The 25,793-nt window shown below is 45.9% G+C and overlaps 1 protein-coding gene across 2 annotated transcripts in view; it reads right to left on the bottom strand.

The window, feature by feature from the left end:
• The window catches only part of MMP28 (matrix metallopeptidase 28), a 565,317-nt gene that overhangs the window by 201,061 nt on the left and 338,463 nt on the right, over positions 1-25,793 (bottom strand). For both annotated transcript variants that reach the window (XM_086954754.1, XM_086954755.1), the window contains one exon: positions 5,197-5,439. In XM_086954754.1, coding sequence (XP_086810880.1) covers positions 5,197-5,439 — 243 coding nt within the window. The remainder of the gene's footprint in view (positions 1-5,196; positions 5,440-25,793) is intronic.

The raw sequence follows: 25,793 nt of genomic DNA on the forward strand, positions 1-25,793 counted from the left end.
CTGCTTGCACCGCGTCCTGTGCGCACTGCACTTCGCACCGCTACATGCTGCACAGACGTCCCTGACTCGGTCGCTCCCTAACAGCTCCTGGCTCCATCGCCGCATTGTGACCTGCCAGCACCGCATTGAGCACATCTCACCAAATCAGTCAACAAGTTGCTGCCAGCACTGAGCCATGAGGACACAGTACGCTGCAACGCTTCCATCTCACATCGCAACCGTGATGGTTGCCCGTGACCGGCTCATACCATCTTGTCGGCTGCAACAAGAAAGGTACTGTCTCCGAGTCGGTCGACGCTTTGACTAACCCGTACCAACACGGTTGGCTGGAAATGTTAAACTCTCTCGTGTTCAGTATCGCAATAGCCCCAAACTGAGCTAGCGAGTCAGAGGAACTGTGCTTTCACGTTATTCCTGCAATTTAAAGGTTATTTTGCACAGTAACTATTTTTGTAAGTATTGTATATTGGAGTTTTGTTGATTTTGGTCTTGTTGGTTTAGATAAAGTTTTCTAAACTGGTGTGGTGTACCTTTGTAGTGTTTTCACTGTGTTACTGAATGCCTGCACAAATGCTTCACACACTGCATCTGAGATAAGCCTGTCTGCTCATGCCAAGCTACCAAGGGGGTGAGCAGGTGTTATTTTAGAACTGTATCCCCCTTACCCTGACTAGGAAGAAGTGTACCTATTAGGACAATGGTGCAACACATTGCCAAGTACAGACACTCATTTCTAACAGTTGCTATTGGGATTTTTGCTTCCTAAAAGGCAGTTTTGGGGTAACCTTCCCCTGTATACTACATGAACTCCTTTACAGGTAGAGAAATACATATTAATAAAATTCTGACCTGCAAAACGTATTATGCAGTATAGGTTTACAAATTTTCATTGCCAAACATGTATATAGGCAGCACTAAATTACCTATACACAAATGAATTCGACAATATTAGAGAGTGATTACCGAAACATACATGTTATATTTTTACCCAAAGATCTTGTAGATAAACACATGGGAAAATTAGATTAACTGAAATATTCTGCCATCGAAATGGTGCTGTTCAGTGAACACGGGGGCAACTGGGAATGCATGTTGAGGTGTCTTGACTCAAGATATAGTGTGGAACTTGATACTAAAGACCCAAAGAGATTAAAGGAGGATGAGGAACTTCATATATTTTTATGAGAATGAGCTGTATGATTATTTCAAGTATGTTTTTTTTAGGTTTCTGAAGTAACTGTCTGTTTTTGTATTGACCAAGATAGATACCTTTTCCTTGTGTCTTTTTATTCTCCGTTTATTTTTTCATTTTCAGAGCTATAGACTGGATTATTCAAATAATGAAGGAAGAGTGACATTTGTGTGAAATGTTTGATAAGGATGTCATTTTGTTTGACAACAGAAACCCAACTATACAATTTTGTGTATTTAAATAATGTTTGGTACTGCATGATGTTTTGTTGATAAAGATACTAGACAATAGGAATTTTTATGACATATTGGAATGGTGCCTACATTTTCTAATAACTTATATGCTCACAACAGCAGAATGTTGTTTTTGGAAATACGAATATAATTTGAATTTGTGATAATTATATAATGGAGTAGCTTTCATGATTAAGAACAACTTTCATACCTTTGGTAACACCTTATCTGGTACAGACTATATCTAACCACATATCCCTTACCTTTGAATTTCCCCCATTGTCAGACTGGTTCCAGCAGATTTAGTGAGCAGTACCCCTCGCATGCTGTTATTGATCGGCTCCACGTGTTGTCGGGGCCAGTGGGACATCGCAGTACCTATATAGGCGCAACCCAGGTGTGCGCAGTGGTGCTGCTCATGAAAAATCTTCCAGATCTAGTCTGAGACGTAGGGAAATTCTAAGGTAAGGAATCTGTAGCTAGAAGTCTTTATCAGATCATTTACATTTGATAAATTATGTGTCACATATAATGGATGCGATTCATATCTGCCAAAATAAGATATATTAGGTCTTCACTGAGAGAATATATAACTCAGTATTACATATGATATAGTTGCTCTCACAAAATAGCTTCCACCTTTCAACATTGGATGTGAATGGGTATATTGGACATTTTGGGTCACATGACGACAAGTCAATATTTGTATTTGTGATTGCAAATTAATGACAACCAAGGTGAACAAGGTTGTGTTTTCAGCCAAAACAAGTCTTCTGCATGTCATGTAAAACTTAATAAATGAATTAAGATTAAAATACAATCTCTCAGATTCCTGGCCTCTTTGTCTAAGCAGCTTGTAGATAGTTGTGGACCATATTACACAGTAGCGGACACCTCCATGTAGTTATACTTATTTGAAAATTTCCAGACGTAGAGTGCTAATAAGTTTGTTGCAGTTTGACAAATCTGAACAAAACTTTGAGGAAAAAGAAAGTTTAGCCATCTCAGCTTTTACCTGGAAAGTTTCTGAGTGATCTGTTAAATGGGAGCCAAGAAAAAGTAGGAGTCCCAAAAAGTACATTTCCTATGTCAACTTCCATGGGAAAATTCTGTCGATACAGACAAAGTGGCTGAAAAGAATTACAGCAAATTTGGGGAAAAAAAGGCAGAACTTTGCTTGGAACATATGGTTTTTGTGTAAATCTGGTCATCTGGTTTCAAGAAATTGGCATTTAATGAAATGCTGGAGGTTGTCATAGAGGGGGTAAAAAATAGGTATATCTAGGCAGTTGATCGAGCGAGAGTTCTGAGGTACTGAAAATTTAAATTCAGGGCCAACTGATTGGTCGATGGAGCTTATTCTTCTCTCGTCTTTTTGGTACCAAAGGACAAGTACCAGTGCCATGGGACCATGCGATATGCCCGGCACACCGCACCTTGGAAAAAACATCCTATCCTAATACACCATCTTTTAATGCTGCCCTTTAATGTTTTGCCTGAATACCTATTTTGATATCTCGCTCTAAAAGCTATTTTCTAAGATCAATGTTTCAAAAAAGCATTATGCATCAAACTCTAAAAATGTAGTAAAACCAATGCAGAAGATGCTAGACACCACAGAGCAATTTAATGGAAACACGGTTTTCTGTTAAAAGAACTCACAGTAAATGGTAGTAATACAGTAATCCTTGAGAGTTCTGTCTGCTCAACAATGTAGGAAAAGAGCAATCAAGATAAAACATGATCTCTCCTCTGTAACACTATACAACATAAATCTCATGATTTACAGGAGAAACTTGGCTGGTGTTTCTGACACGCAATACATCGCAGTCGGCCTCAAATTGCTCCTTTGTCCTGGTCTAAAGGGACCACTGATTGTCTTTGCTGATCTGTGCTTCTTGGTGTTTTTTTACTTTTACTTAAAACTTTAAAAGTTCACATCTTTGTGTCGCTTAGTTGGATTTTGTCATTTTTTTGGCATTGTGTGCATTAAATTGGACTTAATTTTTCAAATTCCGTTTGGGATTTTAATTGTTTGGATTGTCACTTTGTTACGTTTCAGTATTGCATAAATACTTGACATTTACATGTTGCCCTAAATTAAGTCCGTCTGCTCTGTGCCATAGCTACAAAAGGTTGAGCTAAAGGTACGTTAGTATCTTGGAGAGGTGTGAATATTCCCTGAATTAGGCAGTCATCCACCCCAAATAATCATTCAAATTCATATACTAACGCATGATTCAAAGATATCAGTGTCCAGCGCCCAAGCTGGAATTCTCTGACTGCCAGAAATAGCAAATGTATGCCATACGTGATCTTGTCCTAATTGTAACTGTGAGTATTGATATTTTTCAGATTAACCCTTCTGGGAAAGTATTCACATATCATCAGTTAGAAAAATATCTGCATGAAACCATTTAATAACCATTCTTTCTGATACTGGTTACAGCAGGAAAGCTAGAGCACAGATCAGGAATCGTGACTTTCTTTTCAGGCCTGGGTTCTTTGAGCACAATCTAAAATTGAGTCTTTCAATATTGACATGCTTGTCACCAATGTGGAAGAAAATAGAGGTAAATGAGATGAAGGAATCTGCCCGCTCAGACTTCTTTAATATATACAATGTTTGCAAACAAGCAAGAGGTTTCCGCAATGGAGGAGGCGAGAATACTTTGGAAATACCAAAAATTAGATCCTGAATCAAAAGGCACTTGAGAAGGAAATGTTGCTTCTCCATATATACATATCACCAACCATAATGGTAACTGCCCAAAATTAAACTTCCCCCTAAGGCCTCTTACTTTGCCTATAGAAATACCAAATATGACCTTGGAGCAAGGGTCAAATGCAGCCTCTGTATCACAGTAGTCGGACACTTGATCTTGGGTGACAGAGACTCAAAGGAAAACTTTCATTTCAAATTTTTATAGTCTAGCAGCATCATTAATTAAACATCGAGGATAGTGCTTTGCATTTGGTTACATGACTATTTATTGCTAGGCAACATATGTTTTTCGTTTCTCTCGGACATTGAACATTTAAGAATTGAAGTTGATTTAATAAAAAGTCTAAACAGAACTGATGCTAATTATAGAAGTATAGATACTAGCAGCCAAATCAAATTAGTGTATTCACATTTTTGCATGACAATTAATTAGCTTTAACATGAAATAACTTTCTTAATAGTGTGTACAAACCCAGAAACTTTCCACAATGACAGCCCCGAATGACGAGTGGGACTGACCCCACACCACAGGGATACCGTGAGGCCGGAAATAATTATTCTGGTCGGTATTCCAACACCTATATCGGGTTATTCGTAGTTCTTCTCGTTCCTAGAATGGGTAATAACTAGCGGAGCCGGATTTCCTGGGCCACATCTGCAGGTGGCGCCTTTATTCTGATGACAAATCTGCAGAACGGAATGACCTGTGCGGGGTGGGAGGCAGGAAGTGGGCACTAGACGCTGTGGGCTGGCAGAGGGGACATTGTAGGCACTATCGGCGCCCTAGGAGAGGGCTGGACAACGTCCAGGGATGGATGGGCTTTGTCTGAACGCAGGATTTCACTAGCCGGAATTTCAAGCAGCTTGAAGCCGCTGTAGAAACACAGGGCCTCTTGTGACTGGGTGATGCTGAACACCACCCACGTGTTCTGCTCTAACCCAACACGTAATGGGACCCACAGACCCATGACAGCATACAATGCAGGACCCCTCCCCCCCACACACATACATTTAACTCATTAAATACTTGCTCTGTAGAAACTCACCGTACAGGTTCTGTATGGCTATGATGTCATCAAAGCTCAGCACAAAGTTCTTTCCCAGTTTCTTGTAGTATGGGGACATCAGGGCGCTCTTCACAGGCGAGTGCTCCAGACCCAGTGTGTGTCCGATTTCATGCACCATCACAATAAAGAGGTTCCGGCCCTTGCTGTTAAGGGCCCAGCGCTCGTCGTTATCGAAGTGTGCTTCTCCTCGGCGTGGAAAGAAGGCATGAGCCAGTGCTCCACCTTCAAGGCAACAAGACATGGCATAAGGCACGCGCGTTTTTGCAGAACTACACATCCATTTATTATTAATGGTGTGTCACATCTAGGTGTGAAATAGCATCAGATTGACATAATACATTTTCCGTTCTGTTAATACCATATTCAATAAGGTGAAAATAGATCCTTAAAAAACAGTTACAATGTAAAAGAAAAGTTATGTCATAAATGTGTTACATAGTCAGCATGATAAATAAGGCCAGTACCAAAACTGGTATGCAACAAAAGTAAACACTTACACGAGAATTGACAATCACTTACAAAGAGGTGGAATATTCATCTGTGAGCATTGCTATTAGTGTTCTCTGAAGTGATTAGTTTTCAGCTCCTTTGGGATTAATAGGGAGCTGGCGCAGTTCTTATGTCGCCTGGGATGCTGTTCCATATACCGGAAACATGAAAAAAACATGTCTGGTATTATAAAATATTTTTAAAAGGAAAACTCAAATGTAATACTTTCTGAACCCATTCCAACATTTAGTGAAAAAAACTGCTATACATCGACTGGCAACAGTCTACCTAAACAGGACCAGAATAAAAGGTGCACGACCTCATGGAACGTGGCAGTTTCTTTTGCCACACTACAGGGATGAAGATTATTAAGCAATTTGATATGAATGAGCTTTAGGTAGGTATAGCTAATACACATTGTTACTCAGAGGGCAATAATCGTTCCTTGTTTTGGCCTTCTGTCGATTTCAGGCCAATCTAACGGATTCCTTAATGTACGGCTGTATTGTAGCTACTTTTCCTTGTAATTACCAATTCAGAATACTAGTTGCCGATACATACAGCCCAGGAAACTGATAATCAACCGGAGAGTTAAGGTATGTTGGTTAACATTTGCAATGAAAATATTGGCTCCTCTTCCTCCATCAGTCTTGTAAGACTTTTCGGAGGGGACCCTGAATGTAGGTTTCACCAGAAGCTGCATTCTATAGAAGGACTGGAAGCAGAGGCTGTAAATGCCAAATCTGGTGACAACACCATGAAGTCAAAGGGCCCGCTTCACAAAGGGCCTCCACACTCGGGGGCTCATTAGGATGGCGGACCGACCTGCATCCGTCCGCCATCCCAGAGGTGGAGGGACCGTCCGCAGGGGCAGCGGCGGTCCCTCCGGTGCAATTAGGATGTGACCGCCACCCTGGCGGTCACATCCTGTATCTTTAACCTTGCGGCGGGTGCTGCTTGAAGCAGCACCCGCCGCAAGGTTAAAATTGCATGTTTTACATTTACATGCACAAAGCGGCAGGCACCGCGCGGTGCCTGCCCCTTTGTGCATGTAAATGCTGGGGGATACCATAGGTACCCCCATGTGCACCCCCACTTCAACCTTGGGGTCCGCAAGGGGCCCCCAGAAGCAAAGTTCCACATGCTTTTCCACGGCGGAAAAGCCGCCGCGGAAAAGCATGTTGTTCCAACACACATCCTAATTTGACTGACGGTGTCTTGCAGACACAGTCACCAAATAGCGCCCAACAACCCGCGGATCAGCGGCGGACGGACCTGCCGTCCGCCGCTGTCCCCACGACCATCCCACTGCCATCCTAATCTGGCGGTGGGTGTTTCCTGTGGCCGCGGCGGTGAATCCGCATCCTCCGGGCCGGAGGATGCAGATTCACCGCCATCCTAATGAGGCCCTAGGCCTGCACTTGGGGCTGAACTGCAGTATCTCATTTGAGAGGTCCCGCCAGGAGTCAAGCACACTGCTGGGCCTCCGACACGAGCGAGGAGGTCCTTTGTGAACTAGGCTTCCTACAGGTTCCAGAAAGACTACATATTTTTGTCATACGCTCTGCAAATAATAATATAGGATGACACGAAAATGTCCCGATTGGCATGATTACAAAGTTCAAATTGATATATATTAGTGGTCACTAAACAATGGCGTGTCACTTTTTCAGGCACTCGCCCATCTAGTGATATTATGTTGGTTGGTTGATGTTTTTATAACTTTATAATGAATCTGCTTGAGATGTAATTGTGATATCTTTAGCACTTAATGTTGCTTTTTATCCTTGTTGGTCATGGAAATTTTAGAATTTGGTTTCTTTTTGAAGTTTTTGTATTGCTTTTATGGCCGTAAGGCCGATAATAAAGTTTTCTTGACTGACTGATATTATGTTCTTATCTGCGCTGACCTGCACGGTTAGGTTGAAGAATTTCCATAGGCTGGACTGACTACAATCATTGGGATACATCTTTTAACCTTTTATCATTTGTTAGTTAGGCTCCTTCGCCTAAGGAGTGGAATCAATATGAGCTAAGGAAGAAAACAAACGGAAAAACGTGTCTTAATAATTCAAAGGAAGGTTTATGTAACTACATCAAATGTAAGTACACCAACAGTCATTACACTGTGGCCACGACTTCAGAAGTCACTACATGGCGTGTACCATAACATCACAACTTTGCATGCAAGTTATTTTGTTTTGTTGTGTAGCTATCTATAGTCACTGAAAAACCACCATTAAAGGTTGGCTGTAGTTCAGTGAACACAGAAGAGTCCTGAAATTCCCCAAATAAGGTGTGGATTACCAGAGTTTTGCAAGAATGTACAAATCCTTACATGATCGTCAAAGATCAATCCATGCAACTAATCCCTACAGCGTACCGCCAAAGGCCATATCCAGAGCGCATGGCCTGGCTATAAGCTGGGTTGGCCAATGCCACAGGTTGGGCGAAGGCCTAGCAGGCTCAACAGCCAACTCCTACTACGTATAACCAACTCACACACCCAAACACAATCCTTATAACCGCACAATAATTATACACCAATAACTACATAACAAACACAATGCCGACGACCTTCACAACTGCTCCAGGCCTTTGATATCCCTCAGGCGTAGTTGTGCTTTAAAAATCTATATAACATAATTTAATAAATACATACAGCTGAGGTCATGAGCATTACATTTGATGAGCGAGTTATGGTTAGCGTGACTAAATGTTCCAGTTATGGCTTATAATAATAATAATGAGTTTTGTAGAGCACGAACAGCTACCTCACAAGGAGGTGTCCCGGCGCTAAGAGAACAGAAAGGCAAAGAGTTGTGTGGCGAGACGTAGCATTGTGAAGTGAAAAGCCAGGTTTTTAACAATCGTTTAAAACAGGTTTCGGAAGGGGCCTGTTGTAGAGCAGGGGGGAGAGAGTTCCATAACCCCGCCACATTGGCCGAGAAGGTTGTTCCCCCAATCCGTGCCCTTCGCACTCGAGGGACCACGATCTTCACCCGCCCGTTGGAGCGGAGTGTCCTTGATTGATGATACCTGGGGAGTCTAACTTTCAGATAGTTAGGGCAGGTGCCCCACAGGGACCTAAAGGCCAGCGTCAGGGTTTTAAACTTGATCCGACTGGCCACTGGGAGCCAGTGCAGAGCCCGAAGATGCAGAGAGACTGGGTGTTTAAAAGGAATGCACCTTAGCAGTCTTGCAGCCGCATTCTGCACCGTCTGAAGGCGCTGGATTAAATAACGGGGGAGGCCCAGATAGAGTCCGTTTGCGTAGTCCAGCCTTGATGTTACTGTGGCGTGGACTACAGTTTTACGACACTCTACTGGCAGAAGTCTCAAGATCTTACGCAGGTTCCTCAGCTTAGTTAAGCAACATCCAGCGACTTGCCGAATATGGGAGGCGAAGGAGAGGCTGCTATCCCAGCGGACTCCCAGATTTTTTGCGCTCTGGCTTGGCGACGGAAGCGTACCCATTTCCACCGGCCACCAAAGTTCTGCAGGGGGGGGGGCAACCCTTTGCCAAAGAAGATAACCTCAGTCTTCTCAGCATTCAATTTAAGTTTGTTGGCGTTCATCCATCTGGCCACATCTCGGAGGCACCCCTTGAAAGTTGCAAAAGCCTCCTCCGACACCTCCGAGTATGGGAACACCAGCTGGGTGTCATCAGCATACAAGATTGCTTTGATCCCCCAGTTTGAAATAAGTGTAAACAGAGGAGCCAAGTAAACATTAAATAATAGCGGGCTTAGTGCCGACCCCTGGGGAACACAGCATTTTATCTTGGAGGGTTTTGAGGCAATCTGATCCAATGCCACCTTCTGTGTTCTCAATGACAGGTATGACTGAACCCAGCTCAATGCTTGATCTTTTAGCCCTATCTACGCCAGCCGTTGTATGAGCCTAGCATGATCCACCGTATCAAAGGCGGCCAACAGATCCAGGAGAACCAGCATCACTGATTCCCCGGCATCCATCGACCACCTCACAGATTCCGCTACTTCAATTAGTGCAGTCTCCGTGCTGAAGCCCGGTCTAAAGCCTGATTGAGTCTCATGTAGGACGTCATTGTCCTCTATGAAATTATTCAGCTGACGCTGTATTAACTTCTCAAACATTTTACCCGGGGCCGCCAGGAGAGAGATTGGCCGCAGGTTGCTCAAATCCAGCGGGTCTCCATTTGCTTTTTTTTTCAGTGGAAGGAGAGTGGCGTGCTTCCATACATCTGGGAATAGTCCTGAGGTGATGGACCCATTCCAAATGGACTGAAGGGTGGGAGCGACGAATTCGGTAATTTATTTCCAGAGTTTTGGCGGGCAGGGATCATCAGGAGAACCCGATTTACATTTTTGAAGCTCCTTAATGACTGAATCCAAGTCTATCAGATGGAACTGCTCAAGTACTACCAGTGGCCCTGTTTTTACTATTATGTCTGATTTCTCCGTCCTGACCTCCGGGCCAAAGGAGTCATACACTTTTTGTATCTTGCACTCAAAATACTCCGAGATGCTGGTACACAGTGACAGGGATGGAGGAACCTCTCTTTCTATACAGGTGGGTTTAAAAAACGACTGCACCACTTTAAAGACTTCCTTGCTTGAGTGCTCTGCTTCTCGAATAGTGGTCGCAAAGAAGGCTTTCTTGGCCTTTCTCACTGCCTTCTGCACATTTTTTAATGCAACCTTATATACATCCCTTTCTACGTCTCCATAACTTACTCTCCATGACCTCTCTAGTTTTTTGCAAGCCTTCTTTTCGGCTCTGAGATCGCTCGAAAACCAGGGGGCCGATGGAGACTCCCTATGTGAGGTTGCGCGTTTGGCGGGAGCTACTGAGTACACCATGCTCTTGATCCAGTTGTTGAATAATTGCGCGTTAGTATTACTAGCAGTAGTTAACACAGGTTTATTCAGGTCCAGTACTGGGCCCATGGCCGCAGGAATTAACTTATTCCAATGCCTTTTAGTAGAAGTTCATTTGCTCCTGACCGGTCTGGGCGTGTCTATTTCCACCGAAAAAGGAACAAGAAAATGATCTGACCAAGTCAGTGGTATAGCTGATTTTGCTTTTACAGTATCCCCATTGCTAATGATTAAATCTAGCGTGTGGCCTGCTCTATGTGTGGGGCCCTCGTTACATAGCGTCAGATTAGCAGTCAGCAGTGTGGACAGTAATGTTTCCGCTAGGGAGCCGCTATCCCTATCCACATGAACATTAAAGTCCCCTAGTAAAAGGAAGTGGGGGTGTAAGAGTGAGCTCTGCACAACCGTGTCCAGTAATAAATCCAAGCTGGCAGTGGAGCCTCCCGGGGGGCGATAAACTAGTAGCCCAGCCAGTGTGACCTGGGGACCCAACTGGATGCCAAAATGTATTCCTTCCGCTCCTGCTATCAGGAAAGCGGTTGATGAGGTAAGCGTGAAAGCTACCTTAACTATCACCGCTACACCACCCCCTCTCTTGCCCTCACCTCGATTAGCAAAGCACATTTTGTACCCCTTAGGAACAGCTAATGCAATAGCCGTCATATTGTCCTCCCGAAGCCAAGTCTCTGTTAGAAACAGAGCATCCCATTCAAGGTCCTCGAGGAGCGAGTCCTAAGCATAATTTGAGTGGTTTTCATAATTTATTTGGCCATTGTGCATTTATAATTAGGAGTTAGTAACCATAGAAAACGTTTTTACATGCTGGAATTGTGTTTTTAATAAAAACTTATATTTCCATATCATCTTAATTGTGACCTCTGTTTAAACTGCAATACGTAATTGCACCGCATCAATGACCCGCGGTCCACGTCTGTAAGAGCAGGGCCGCCTTGATATTCTGGGTCAGGGGTATAGTCTTTCCCTCAGGGCTATAAAGACCATGCGTGCAGCATGGGCTAGGAGGTGTGCACTTCGTTTTTTGGCCAGCAGGGGGAGTAAAGCTTTATTCAAACAGTATTGTTAGATTTCGAGTTAGTGAAGCCTTTACCTGCTGAAGTCCAAAGTTGTGGATTGAGCCTGTCTGTCTCCTAGGAGATTCTGAACAGGAGCAAGTAGCTGCCCAGATCCCGCCCCCAGGCCAGCAGACCATTGGCTATTCAGCTACCAGGCAAGCCTGAGCCCTCCTCTCACACCTGCCTAGGCCCCTGAAGGCCTTGCTGGGTGAACCCCAAATCAGTCTCCTCCATCTTGTGAGTTGCAGCCCACATGTGCCCCAGATTGCTTTGAGCAGAGTCCGGGAAGTGGTAAGGAGACAGACTAGTGCTGTCTCTTCCCAAGACAAAAAGTTATTTAAAAAACGATTTTCCCTTTCTGTGTTTACTGTCTATGCCTGTGGTTGTTACAGTTAAAAATTGTAGTTTTAGCCTGCCTGTAATTGCATATTTTATCACCTGTGTTGTGTTTTAAATGTGTGGTTTTCCCTGCCCATGATTGCCTTCATCTAGTGTGTTGAATTGTGGGATTTGCAGTCCAATTTCTGTAGTTTGTCCCTCTCATTCCTTGGTGACAAATCTGTTTTCCCTCCAAATCTCTCCTTTGCTCTGTGCTTAGGCCTGTGTGCTGAAACAGTGCAGCCCCAGCCACCATTTTGTGTTCACAAGCCAGTGAGGCCATCCCCCCTGCCCCCTCCCCCAGCAACAGGGATTTTCTACATCAGAGGGTGCTTCTGTGAGCTGTTGAAACTGTATTTACTGGGGCCTGTGCACTTCGTTTTTTGGCCAGCAGGGGGAGTAAAGCTTTATTCAAACAGTATTGTTAGATTTCGAGTTAGTGAAGCCTTTACCTGCTGAAGTCCAAAGTTGTGGATTGAGCCTGTCTGTCTCCTAGGAGATTCTGAACAGGAGCAAGCAGCTTCCAACTCCCTGACCAGCAAACCTTGTCTGAGGTTGCTGGGACCTTATATAGTGTGCTGATGGTTGGCACATGTGTACACTGATTGGTGGTTGTATCTGGTGTTTCTATTGGGTTAGGGTTAATGTCCTCATTAGCTGGGTATTTGAGGGTTCTGATTGGTTTCTCGGTCTGTGATTCAATCATTGCAGGGTTGGGACTAGGGCTAGGGTTCGGATTTCTATAGGAAGTAGGGACTAGGGCTTCCTATGTTATTGGTTGTTGGGAGTAGGGTGGGACTAGGGCTACGGTTAGACCTTTAATTGGAAGTAGCGATTTAGTGCTGCTGGTGTGATTGGTTTTTTGGACCAGTTGTGGGACTAAGAGTAGGGTTAGGCTTTCTATTGGAAGTAGGGACTAGGGCTACTTGTACCATTAGCTGTTAGGGCTAGTGTTGTGATTGGATAGTGTTAGGGCTAGGATTCCCATTGGCTGAAGGGGTCACCTGATTATTAGGGCTACAAAAAGGGTCAGGCTTAGGGCGTCTCAGCCCGGGCGTCAAGGCTAAGGGTGTAGAGGACAAGGGTAGTTGCCTGTTTGGGCCTGTTCGAGACTGGTCGGGACTAGCGCCTGAAATGCTGCCCTTTTTCTCTTAAAAAAAAATCCTTCACTCTTTTATCCCTCCACTATCCTTTTTTCTATCAAAATTAACAGACTAACATGTTCACTTCTCAAATTCCATGTTCCATATTCAACTATACTAATATACTACCCAAATGACTGAATAACATATCTACTACTCAAATTACTTCATATTCATACTATACTAATTTTCAACACTAATCCTTTATGGGTTCCGGAGTGGCGTGCTACTCGCCAAAAAAGCGCTTCAACACCCATCAGGGGTAACAAGTGCTATATGAATGCAAATCTTTCTTCCCTTTTATCCATCCTCTATCCTTCTCACGCCAAGTAACACACTAATATCCACCACTGAAATTACCTCATATTTCACCATATTAATTCACCACTAATCCTTTATAGGCTCCCTGAATAGCATGCGTCAACAAGCGAGCGATAAATAAATACTAACCTTTGTCCTACTCTATCCTTCTGCTATCATTCCAAATCCAAATAACTGACTAACATATCCACCACTTAAAATGTACTTGCATGTTTCACTATACTAATTCAAAACTAATCCTCTGTGGGTCCCGGAGTAGCGTGCTACCCGCCGAAAAAGCGCTTCGACGCCTCGTCAGGGGTAGTAAGCGCTATATAAATGCAATTACAATACAATTACAATACAATACAATGGCATTTTAGCATTGTTTTTACATGCGGGAATTGTTTTTTAAAAAAAACGTATATTTGCACATCACCTCTGTTTAAACTGCAATACGTAATTGCACCGCATCAGTGACCTGTGGTCCCCGGCTGTAAGAGCAGGCCGCCTTGGTTTGCTGGGTCAGCGGTATAGTCTTTCACTCAGGGCTATAAAGACCGCGCTGATGCGCGAGCCACCGGCGCTCCGCCAGTCTGCGCCCGGAGCGTGTCCAGCGCCAGGGACCCTGCCCGTTTTCGGTCTCAGGCCTATATGAGAAGTCAGTTACTGGTGCTGAGGTGAGTGTTCCTCTCCAGACTTTTATAATATGAGGGGGGGGGGGAAGGTGAAGAGTTCAAGTGTGCCAGCTGTGAGTTTGGCGAGACTACGGTAGCAAACACCCACCTACCTACCTACCTAGCTGTGAGAACACTAATAGAAGGGGGGGGACACAATTAAGAGGGAAACAAAAGTCCGGCAGTATCTATGAGCACAGATAGCTCAATTGCTGATCCTAGCCAGCTGAACTGTAAGGGGGGACGATGTGTGATCAGCCACTGCACTACTTACTGCTCAATATGCGCTCATTAAGCAAACACAAGCATCGGCTAGAATGCCTACTGCAGGATTCTACCCCAGATTTAATATTCCTAACTGAGACATGTACCAACCAATCATCTGCCCCGGATTGGAATATCGCACTTCCATTGGGTCATTCAGTATCCAGTCAGGATAGGGCAGGGAATATTGGTGGGGAAAAAGCGATAATTTATCGCAACCAGCTAAAGGTGCATGTAGAGGCCATCACACAGTTACAGCAGTGGCAAGGGGGGATTGGGGAGGGCCGACGACCGCAGGGAGGTCCCCCCCTGGGCGGTTTGGGAGGGCTGTGTTGGGTGGGTTTTAACAGCCGAATTATAGCCCAGGCATAAATGCCTCGGGCTCCTCCTCCCGGCCACCATTTTAGGTTTGGTGACCTGGTGGCCGGGAGGTTTTCTAGTGTGAATTTTTTCCTAGTGTTGTGGTGATTAGTTGTAGTTATGGCAGCTGAGGATTACAGAGTTTTAGAGGCAATAAGGCTTCTTAGTGAAGCAGGTAGGTTGGACCTTGTTTTAGGTGATGTTGCGGGCCCGTCGCGTCCTCAGCGCCAGGCCTCAGCAGGAGTGGCGGCGGTTGTAGCAGCGTGTGACGCCGAAGCGTCCTCGTGCAGACCTGGTAAGTGAGGGGGGCTGCTCACGAGTTCGTAAAGCGGCCCGGGTGCAAAAGCATGGTGGCTGGAGGCTGGCGAGGGTGCGCGAGACGTTACGTTTGCTGAGGTGGATGTGAGGGAGTCGGTGGCTGTGGAGGAGTTCGTTGTGGAACCTGCGGTGTCTTTACCGGTTCCGTTGCCTGCTGCGCATGCTGTTTCGGCCCCGCACTGCGGACTGAGCGTGAAGGCAAGCGCGGCGGCAAGAAGCGCTCCGCTTCGGCCTCTGCGCTGGTTTCGGGTGAGTCGCGTGTGGGGGAGGGTGTAGAGGCAGAGCGCGTGTTGCGCTCGCAGGCCCCTTCCTGTTCTGAGGCTGTATTTTTGGCAGGTGACAGGCCGGTGTTTGCTTCCGGTGATGTTTTGTTGAGGGAGGAGGGGGAGGGGGCTGGTTTGCTCGCACCGGTTCCCCCCCTCATTTGTTCTCTGTAGGCGCCAGTTCTTCTTTGCAGTTACAGGAGGTGGGGGAAGCTGCTGGTCGGGAGGTTCCTTTTGCTTGTAGCCCGCTTTTATTCTCCCCTCTTAGCTCGCATGGCGGCGATTTGGTGTCGGTGCACAGTGGTTCTGTGGGTGAGGGTGAGTGGGCTCAGGTTGGGGGGTGGGGGATCCTCTTTGGATGTTCATTATCGTGGAGCTGTGTTTTTGCCCCATTCTTCTCATTCTGTGACACCTAGTGGGGTAGTACAGGGCGATGCTGTTAGGGATTTTTTGGTTTCCTCTTCTAAAGGGGGTTTGATGACTCAGGGGGTGCCTGCTAGGTCTTGGGAGGGGTTGGATGTATTCCCTTCATGGTCAGAAGGGATTCGTGAGGCTGTGTCTCGTAGGGAGACTGCTACAATTGGTCCTCAGGGTGGCCCTCAAGGGAAATTGGGTTTTCCAGCTTTGCAAGTTGGTAGTTTCCATAAAAGTTTGGGAGAACTGGAAGTGAATCTGACAGGTGTTGAGGTTGGGGAGGGTCAGGCTGCTGGTCCGGCGTTGGCTATGGTACATGCAATGTTAGACTGGAGCAATGGTGAGGAGTTGGTTGAGCCCTCCCCCCTCCTTGTAGTGTGTCTTTTAAGACGACTGTTTCAGGTTCTCAGAAGGACTTGCAAGGAAAGGGTTTTTGGTCTGGTGATAAAGTGTCAGGCAGGAGTCAGCATATTGAGCTTCTTGGTAGCAGGGGTCCCGGCACATCAGTCCAGCCTTTTTCTTCGCAGGTTCAAGGTCGCCCTGGAGGAGCTGACTCGGTAGGGCGAAGTGCGGCTCCTTGGCGCCGAGGTGAAGGGAGGGTGGGAAGCCTAGCGCCGCACAATCCGTACCGTCGAGGGATCCCGGCGCGGTCAGCAAATGGAGGTCTGGCGCGACCTTGCTGGCCCCAACGCATCTTCAACATTATCAGCCGGATTGGTCATCTGAACATCTGCAGAGTGCTCAGCAGTTTGGGGAGTACCGGCGGGTACAGTCGGCTCCTCATTCAAGTGATCCGAAAAGGGTTGTTATGGCCCATGTAGGTCATGATGGTTCTGTAAAGGTTCATAAAAGATTGCCGGTTTCCAGCCCTCCCCGGTTGGACGAGTTTTTAATTTTGGATTATGATGAGGATACCCCTGAAGAAGGGGAGTTACGTGACACAGAGTGGGGGGGGGGGAGCAATTTCATGCTTCTTCGAGTCTTTTTCAGGCACCAGTGGTGGTGTGCTCAAAGAAGGTGGTGGTGTCTGGACCGGATCGAGATTGCTGCCCCTCAGGAAGGGTTCCTTGGACGGTGGACAATGTTGGACAAATGGCATGGAGATCGAGGCCGCAGCAACCCCCTTTATTACAACCAGGTGAGCGTTCTGAACCACGGGCCAGACCAAAAATGGTGTCTGTGGGGACGGGGGGAGAGGCGCTGGTTGAGGGAGCGGCAGGCAAATTATACAAAGGTCGTTATGTTAAAGACCAAGGAGTAGGCACAGGGGACGCGGATATCACATCCAAGGTTGAGAGTGGCTTGAAAACTGATGCCATTGATTTGGTGACAGGTACTTTGCATAGCAAGGAGCTGAAAATTAAGAAATTGCCCTACATGGGTGTCACAAAGCCTTTAGGTGCACATTTGATGCTATCCACAAAAGAGAGAATTTGGAAGGGTGAGTATGTGGAAATTTTAAAATTATTGCACAGGGAGGTACGTTCCAAGGAGGGTTCGAAGGAGGAGGAGGAGTATGAGTTGGCTAAGCGCCCCAAAGTTCCCCTCACCATTGAGAATTGGACAGCGGCCTTTTTAATATACGCTAGCGTATATTGCGAAAAATTTCCAGAGCGCTGCGTTGCTATATGGATGTTATCAGGAAGGCACAGATAACTGGTAGCGGTTTCGCGTGGGCCCAATACGATGAAGAGTTTAGAGCTCGGTTGGCTTGGGGCCCTGAGGCAAAGTGGGAGGGAATTGGACACAGATTTATGGCAACACACGATGGGGGCATCCGCTGGTGGTAAGACGATTTTTACTGCTAGTGGATTACCTTTAGTTTACCGGCCCTTTGAAGGTAAGCTCACCAGGGGAGGGGTGGGACATGCATCAGCAACACAGTCTGGGGTGGGTACCTGTTGGGACTTCAACAAAGGTTTGTGCACTAGGCAATTCTGTAAATATCGCCACGAGTGCTCACAATGTGGTAGAAGACACCCCTTGGCTAAGTGTTGGGGGCCTCGACCTACAGGGGGTCAGCAGTGGTCACAGCAGAGTGCTGGCGCCTCAGGCACACCGCAACAGTCACAGGTTACTAGGGGAGGGAAACAGAATGCAGGGGTTGGGCCCAAAGGCTCATACTCCAGTTAAATTGTTTTAATTGATGAAAGGTCTCCGGGATTATGACGATATTAGAGCACAACAACTTTTGATGGCTGGTTTTCAAGAAGGTTCCTGTCTTGGTTACTCACGGCTGCGGCGTCGGTCCAAGAATCTAAAATCGGCTGATGAGCACAAGGCTGTAGTGCAGGACAAATTGGACAAGGAAGTACAGGAGGGTAGGATGGCCGGTCCTTTTGATGACTGGCCTCTGCATAATTTGATCATTTCCCCAATTGGTGTTGTTCCGAAAAAGGAGGCAGGTCAGTACAGATTAAGTCAACACTTGTCATGGCCAGAGGGGTCCTCAGTTAATGACTTTATTGATGAGGAAGCAGCTTCTGTGTCTTACTCGTCTGTTGATGTGGCTTATGTCCTTAGTGGTGACTGCTGGCATTTCGGCTGAAATGGCAAAATGCAATATAAAATCTGTATTTAGATTGCTTCCAGTCCATCTTGAAGATTGGAATCTTCTGGGCATCCATTTCAATGGTAAATGGTACGTGGACAAGGCACTGCCAATGGGTTGCTCCATATCCTGCTCTCTTTTTGAAACTTTTAGTACTTTCCTTCAATGCTTTTTACACACAAGTCTTGACATCAGTTCGTGACACACTATTTAGATGACTTCTTTTTTGTCGGATCTCAGGGCTCTTCAGACTGTCAGGCAGCTTTGGACACATTTCAGAAGCTCATGGACCTTTTAGGTGTACCGTTGGCACCAGAAAAGACAATGGGTCCTTGTGCGACCATGTCCTTTATGGGTATTGAGATTGATTCTCAAGCAATGGAGGCTCGGGTATCAATGGATAAGAAGATGAAAATGCTGGAGTTATTGCAATCAATGTTGGCAAAAACAAAGGTTACAGTCAAGGAAGTGCAAGTGCTGTTGGGCCATCTAAATTTTGCTTGTAGGGTAGTCAGAGCCGGAAGAACTTTTTGCAGGCGCTTAGGCAGGTCCTTGTCTGGTTTTCATCTGCCTCATCACCATATGCGCTTGTCAGCAGGGGTCAAGGAAGATCTGCGCATGTGGGAAGCCTTTTTGCATTCCTTCAATGGTGTTCCTTTATTCAGGGAGGACGATTGGGTTTGACATGTTCAGATTTTCTCGGACGCAGCAGGCAGTGAAGGTTTCGGACTGTACTGACAAGGGAAGTGGTGTGCAGAACAGTGGCCTGCCAGGAGGAAGAATGGTGGTAGGAGTATTGCCTTTCTTGAACTATTTCCATTGGTGGTGGCTTTGACATTGTGGGGACAGGCCTTGGCACACAAGAAAGTTCTCTTTCGGATCGACAATCTGGCTGTAGTGGAAGTCTTCAATAGGCAATCAGCTAGGGATACGCAGATTTTGAAATTGCTCCGAGTTTTTGTGCTGGGCTGTCTTAGGTATGACATTACTTTCAGGGCCTTGCTCATTCCTGGTGTGGACAATGACATTGCGGATGCTTTGTCTCATTCGCAGTGGGAGAGATTCCATGGGCTGGCCTCCGAAGCGGACAGGACTCCAACCCCCATGCCGGAACATCTCTGGGAGGTAGGCGACACAGGTTCATACAGCTGGTGGTAGGTTCCTTGTCTTTATCTACTCGGTCTGCATATGAGTTAGCCTGGAGAGAATTTTTGGTGTCAGGGGCTTGCAGGCGTGATCCTGGCTGGAGACGAGTAGAAGATGTTGTGCAGTTTATTCTGGATTTTATGGACAGACAGTTATCCAAGTTGACCATTGCAGGCAAGTTAGCAGGCATTTCTTTTATGGGCAAGCTTTTGAGGGGTTATTCTCCTTCGGCAGGTGAGGTAGGGAAAAGAATGTTAGAAGGTTGGTCCCGGGAGCGGGTAGGGGAGCATTTAGCTCGAAGCCCCTTGTCTTGGCAAAATTTAGCTAGAGTGGTGGAGGTTTTGCCCCGGATGTGCAGGGATGATTTTGAAGCGTGCCTTTTCTCCACTCTTATGGTGTGGGTGTTTTTTGGTGCTTTTATAGTTTCGGAGTTGTTAGGTTCTAAGTTATTGGGGGGGCATGTCTGGGGGGATGTTCATCTGTCAGAGAGGGGTGTTCATTTGTGGTTACCTCGTTCAAAAACAGGCCAGAGAGCAAAAGGTAAAGGGGTCTGGCTAGACGCGGCTTCTCCCCTAGGTACATGCCCTTTACATTGGGCACGGCGTTGGTGGTCTGTTTCTGGGGGACACCTGGATGCTCTTGTTTTCAGTACGCGGACGGATCCAGGGTTACAGATTTTCAATTGCGCATGGTGCTCCGTAAGGCTTTACGGGACATTGGTTTAGATGCTAAGAAATACGGTACTCATTCCTTTAGGATTGGGGCAGCCACTGAAGCACATAACAGGGGTTGGTCTTCTCAGGACATCATGTGCTTGGGGCTTTGGTCTTCACAATGTTTTAAGCGCTATGTGCGAAGTGAATCAGAAGCGCTGGCGTCATCATCTTTTTCGTAAATTTGATACTGCATTTTTCGTTTCAGGTTCCGTGGCTGGCCCCCGCTCAGCGGTTATGACCATTTGGATAGTGGGATACTTCTTTGTGAAGCGAGCTTCTGTACAAGCTTGTGATAGATATTTTGGTTCTATGTTGGGCTTCAATGAGCGTTTTTTCTCTGTAATTTGGAAAGGCAGGGGAGGCATGCTTTGGAAGGATTTAATCCCTGCTCTTAATTCTTGGTTGGTCGGGGGTCAATGCCCAGATGTTTTAGTTATTCACTTAAGGGAAAATGACTTGTGCAATGTAAAAGGCGTCATCCTGTTACGAGCTATGAAAAAAAATCTTTCTTTGTTGAAGCAGCAGTGGTCGGGATGCCATGTTTTTTGGACGGAGCTGGTTCCGCGGAGGTCATGGAGAGGTGCACTCAAGCCTAAGGCAATTGATAGAGCTCGAAAGAAGATCAACCTGAGGTTTCCAGATTCTGTAGAGGTTTGGGTTTTGGTCGTGTGACCCATGGGGATATCAGGTATGACACGGTGGAGTTTTTCGTGGTGACGGCGTCCATCTTTCCAGGATTGGTATGGATTTGTATCTTCTTGAGTTGAGAGAAGTGCTATCTCGTTGTTTGAAGATTCAGCAGTTTGCGACATAGGTTCATGCTACTTTTTAAGTTTTTTCTCCTGTTTGGGGGGCAGAAAGGGGGGGTGTTGTTCTCCCCCCCCCCCCCCCGCTTTCTGGGTGGCGGGAATTTTGGTGTTTTTGTCAGGATTGGTAAGATTTCGGTTGGCATGTGTTTAAGTTGTGGCATTGTCAGGGGGTTTTGGGCAGGATGATTTCTTTGGTAGGTTACATAGGTTGGGGGACCTGGATTGGTTGGGGGGCAAATTGGGCATTTGTGTTATGGTTGGGGAATTTGATAAGTTGAAATGTTTATGCAGGGGCTTGCATTGTTTGAATTTTTGTAATTATGTAATGTACGGGTGGGGGCGGGTTTTGATGACGTGTTAGGGGTGGGGTTGGTGATTTGGGGTTGAGGATTTTCATATTTAGTGAGGACTAGTTTTGTACGGCTTGGCCGTGGTTTTTAATTTGTTAATGTGCACCTGTTTCAATAAAGCAGCCTTTTTCACACACAACTTTTGTTTGGTCTGCTCACCCCCCCACCCCTCCCTCCCAAGGGGAGCTTGGGGGGCAGCCGACCGCAGGGAGGTCTCCTCCCCCCCCCCGGGCAGTTTGGGAGGGCTGTGATGGGTGGGGTTTAGTAGCCCAATTGGGCTGTTTTTCATATTTGGGCTTTCTTTTCCTCCCAAATTGTAGCCCAGGCATAAATGCCTCGGGCTCCTCCTCCCGGCCACCATTTTAGGCTTGGTGACCTGGTGGCCGGGAGGTTCTTTCTAGTGTGAATACCAATTCCTGGAATAAAGTCCAAGGGGCGGAATTTGAGCAGGCTCTAAATATATGTCCTCCCTTGCGGGTCCAGGACAACAATGAGGAGGCTATCAAGTTCAATAACTGGATTGCTACAGCAGTTGACCAGGTGGTACCCGAAAGAATCATTGAAGTTAAAAGATCCCAGGCGACGTCGCCTTGGTATGGACCAGAGCTTAAACGCCTTAAAGCAGAAGGGTTGAGCAAATCTGGAGGGCGGACTATAGCACAGAACATAAGGCTGCATATAATATAGCACTCCAAACTTATAAAGAAGCTATTATAAAAGCTAAAAATACATACTATACTGCAAGAATTGAGGCAGCTGAGAACTCCTCGAAGGAGTTTTTTAAAACCGTCCGAGTGCTATCTCAACAGAAACAGGTCAGTCTATTTAAACCAGACCAAGCCTTTTGCAATAAAATGGCGAACTTTTTTCAGGCCAAGGTGCAATTAATCTAGGAGGATCTCCACAATAACATTCAGCCTGCAGGAAATGACCACAACCTTACACTGGAGGAAATAGCACCTCAGTGCCAATTGGTACATTTTAGCCCCTCACGTAAATAGAAGTCAATAAAATGTTACTCTCTACCAAATCTGGATCCCCGAAAGACCAATGCCCACCAATGGTCTTGCACTCTGCTTCCGAGTTTATTAGTACATACTTAACTCCTCTTTTAAACCAAGTGCTTGACTCGGGGATATATCCATCGGTTTGGAAAACTTCCTGCATAAGACCAATTAAAAAAAAACTACTCTAGATCCCACAGAGGTGAAGAATTATCGACCCATCTCCGGTCTGCCAATTACAGCTAAAATCCTCAAAAGGCCAGGTAAATTAGGAGCTTATGCAATATCTAAATATTAATAATCAGCTTGACTCTAGTCAGTATTGCTTCCTGTCATGTCACTCGACCGAGACCGCCCTGATTATGGCAATGGGGGAAATTCGCGGTGGGGCGGGCGGTGGGGGTTGGGGAATTGGCTCTGTCCCTTCTCTCTTCATTTCTGGTCTCTAGCCAGCAGAGTATACATTGGAACAATATGCAATCTGAAGCTTTTTGCACACCGTATGGAATGCCGCAGGGATCTGAACTGTCACTCACACTGTTTGATGTATACGCTGCTCCACATGCTGCACTCATCAGAGTATGGTTTTTCGCAGGTTTCTTATATAGACGACTTGCAGAGGTCGGCCCGGGACCAGGTTTCGATTCCCGACGCGGCAGGGTCTTGGGCCATGGTCAGCGGACTCGATAATTTTCGCCTCGGAGCCTACTCCAACCATGGGTCCCACTCAGCAACTCTGGGCAATAGATTGCTTAATCTCTACTAACGGCCCCATCAGCGCCAGGGATGCTTGTCTTCACCTTGGAGATACCCAGGAGGGACCATCTCACAGGGAAACCCAGGATGGGTTCCCCAGCGGTATACAGCGCCGGGACGCCCCTTTGCTGGGGCAGCTGTGCGCTTTACAAGTATACGACATTTAACATTTATATCCCCCAGGATCTGAAGAAATCAGTGGTAGTTGTCCTCGCGACTCGACTATTGCAATGCGCTTTATATAGACGTTGATAAAACCCAGAGGTTAAAACTACAGTCGATACAAAATGCTGCTCATATATTGTTAAATATCCCTAGAGAACATTACACCTCTGATGCTATTAGGTCATTGCATTGGCTCTCAATTTGGCAAACGACTGAGTTCAAAGCCTTGTGCCTGATTCATAAGACATTGTTCGACGGAGGGGCTGCAGATTTTCGGAATCTCTTCTCTTGTTATACCCCCACCAGAAACCTTAGATCCACCGATGCAGTTTTTATTTGTATTTCCAAGATTTGCAAAGTCAGATGGGGAGGCAGAAGTCTGTCAAACTGTGCAGCCAAATTGTGGAATCAGCTGCCTATCTCTATGAGATTAATGTCGAACAGGCTTCTTTTCAGGAAGGCACTAAAATACGTCTGTGTCCACCTCCTTAATAATCAGTCATAGCTGCTACGATCCCCTATCTCACCTTTTAGCGCCAAGACGCCTCGGCATTATAGCGCTCAAGTTTCAAGTTTATTTTATTATGTTTTGGAACTCCAAAGAGGTCCACATAAAAAGATACACAATACAAAATGCTCGTTCTAATGCAAAAGACATTTACAGAATTTACCAAAATACAAGATAATCAACATAACACAGTTAAAAGACCATCTAATAAATATCGAAAAAACTTTAAAAAAAGTTAAAAATACTAAAACAGAACATTTCATTGGGGGGATTATATAAAGCGTGTAGAAAGGAGTTGGCAGTAAGAATGCTTAATTTCAAGCATATTTGTCTCAGCCACTTACGCCGAAGTGGTCGAAGTACAGGACATATAAAAAGAACATGTATACAATCTTGAGTAAACAAATTACAGAAATTGCAAATTGCCGAACAACCACACCAACTAGCTATAAGATTATTTAAGGGCAGAAGATCCTGCCTCAGGAGAAGCCAAAACCACCGTATGCCGTGGGATAAGTTCCAGGCAACATAGGGTTGCATATGTTTTAATACGCAAGTATCAGTAAGAGGAGTGACTCCCTTCTTTACAAGAATGGACTCCCTGTCCAACCTAAAACTAAGATCCCAAGAGGCCTGTTTCAGAAGTGATTTTAACCGGCCGGCAGACAGAAGAAAATGCGTACTCTCCTCCAATTGTAGAAGGGCTGCGGCCCTTCTAAAATTCTTTACAATTATGGAGTACTCCCTTAAGGTGCCCAGCAATTCAGTCTTCATCAAATGTCTCAGAGTCCCCACTTCCCCTCTAGCCAGACTGGCTACCCAATGCACTAACCCTGCCAGGCCCTGCACCCAACTACTACGGATGCCGAATTCAAGTCTCAGGGCTGCCACTGTGCAGGCGGTGTTGGTAGAGGCTAAAAACCGTAAGATTTTTCCTTCTGCAACGTGTAAAAAACCCCATTGCCCCAGATCGGGATGACGGGATTTTTGCCCGAAAGACCTCCAGCAAGTAAGAGAAATGTCTTCTCCCAGTGGCAGAGTATAATGCACTCAGGCTTCTACCCTGCGCCAGGGCCTTCCGGGTGTTATTATCAATGTGGGCCTTGTCACTTAGATTATCAGATATTATTTTCCCCAGGAAGACACAAGACTTTACCACCTCCAGCTTATGACCTCCTACTGACCAACCAAAATTCTCATATTTTGATTTTTTCCTCCCAGAGATACACATGATTTTACTTTTCGCTGCGTTTATCTTCAAGTAGTGGGATTCTGCAAAATGGTGCAGAGCGTGCAGATGATTGTTTAATCCTTTGGGCGTTAAGTCCAATATAAGGATATCGTCCGCGTATAGCAAACAAGAAATTGGAGTTCCCCCCAACACTGGGGCTATACCATCACAAGAAGATAGAGACATAGGAAGATCTGAGATGTGCAGGGAAAAAAGCAGAGGAGCCAGAAGACAGCCCTGCTTTAGTCCGTTAATGGTAGGAATTACTTGAGATAACCCCCTATCCCCTCCTTGGAGGACTTGGCACCATGTGTCGGAGTGGAGAGCCTGAACCAAATCTAACAGGAGAGGAGGCATGCCTAGGGCAGATAACTTTCTCCACAGCATGGGCCGATCCACTTTGTCAAATGCTGCGGAGAAATCTATAAAAGCCGCAAAGACTCTGCCCCCACGAACCCTTACATATTTATCAGAGATTATCTGAAGGGCGGAAAGGTTGTCTAGGGTGCCATGTCCCTTACGAAAGCCTGTCTGTTCTAAGGGTAATATGTGACTCCTATCGACCCAATCATTATTCAAAGATAAGAGACATTTAGAGAAGACTTTACCAATTGCGTCGAGCAGGGCGATTTGGCGGTAATTCTTGGGTGCATTCCTGTCGCCCTTCTTAAACAATGGCACCAATATACTCCCTTTCCAGGACAAGGGGATAGTTTTACTCATGAAGCAGAGCCTAAATATAGGAAAAAGGATTTTGCTCCAGGCGACTGAGTCCTGTTTCAAGACTGATACCGGGAGCTC

Source organism: Lissotriton vulgaris, chromosome 2_1, assembly GCF_964263255.1.
Source record: "Lissotriton vulgaris chromosome 2_1, aLisVul1.2, whole genome shotgun sequence".
Taxonomy (NCBI): Eukaryota; Metazoa; Chordata; class Amphibia; order Caudata; family Salamandridae; genus Lissotriton; species Lissotriton vulgaris.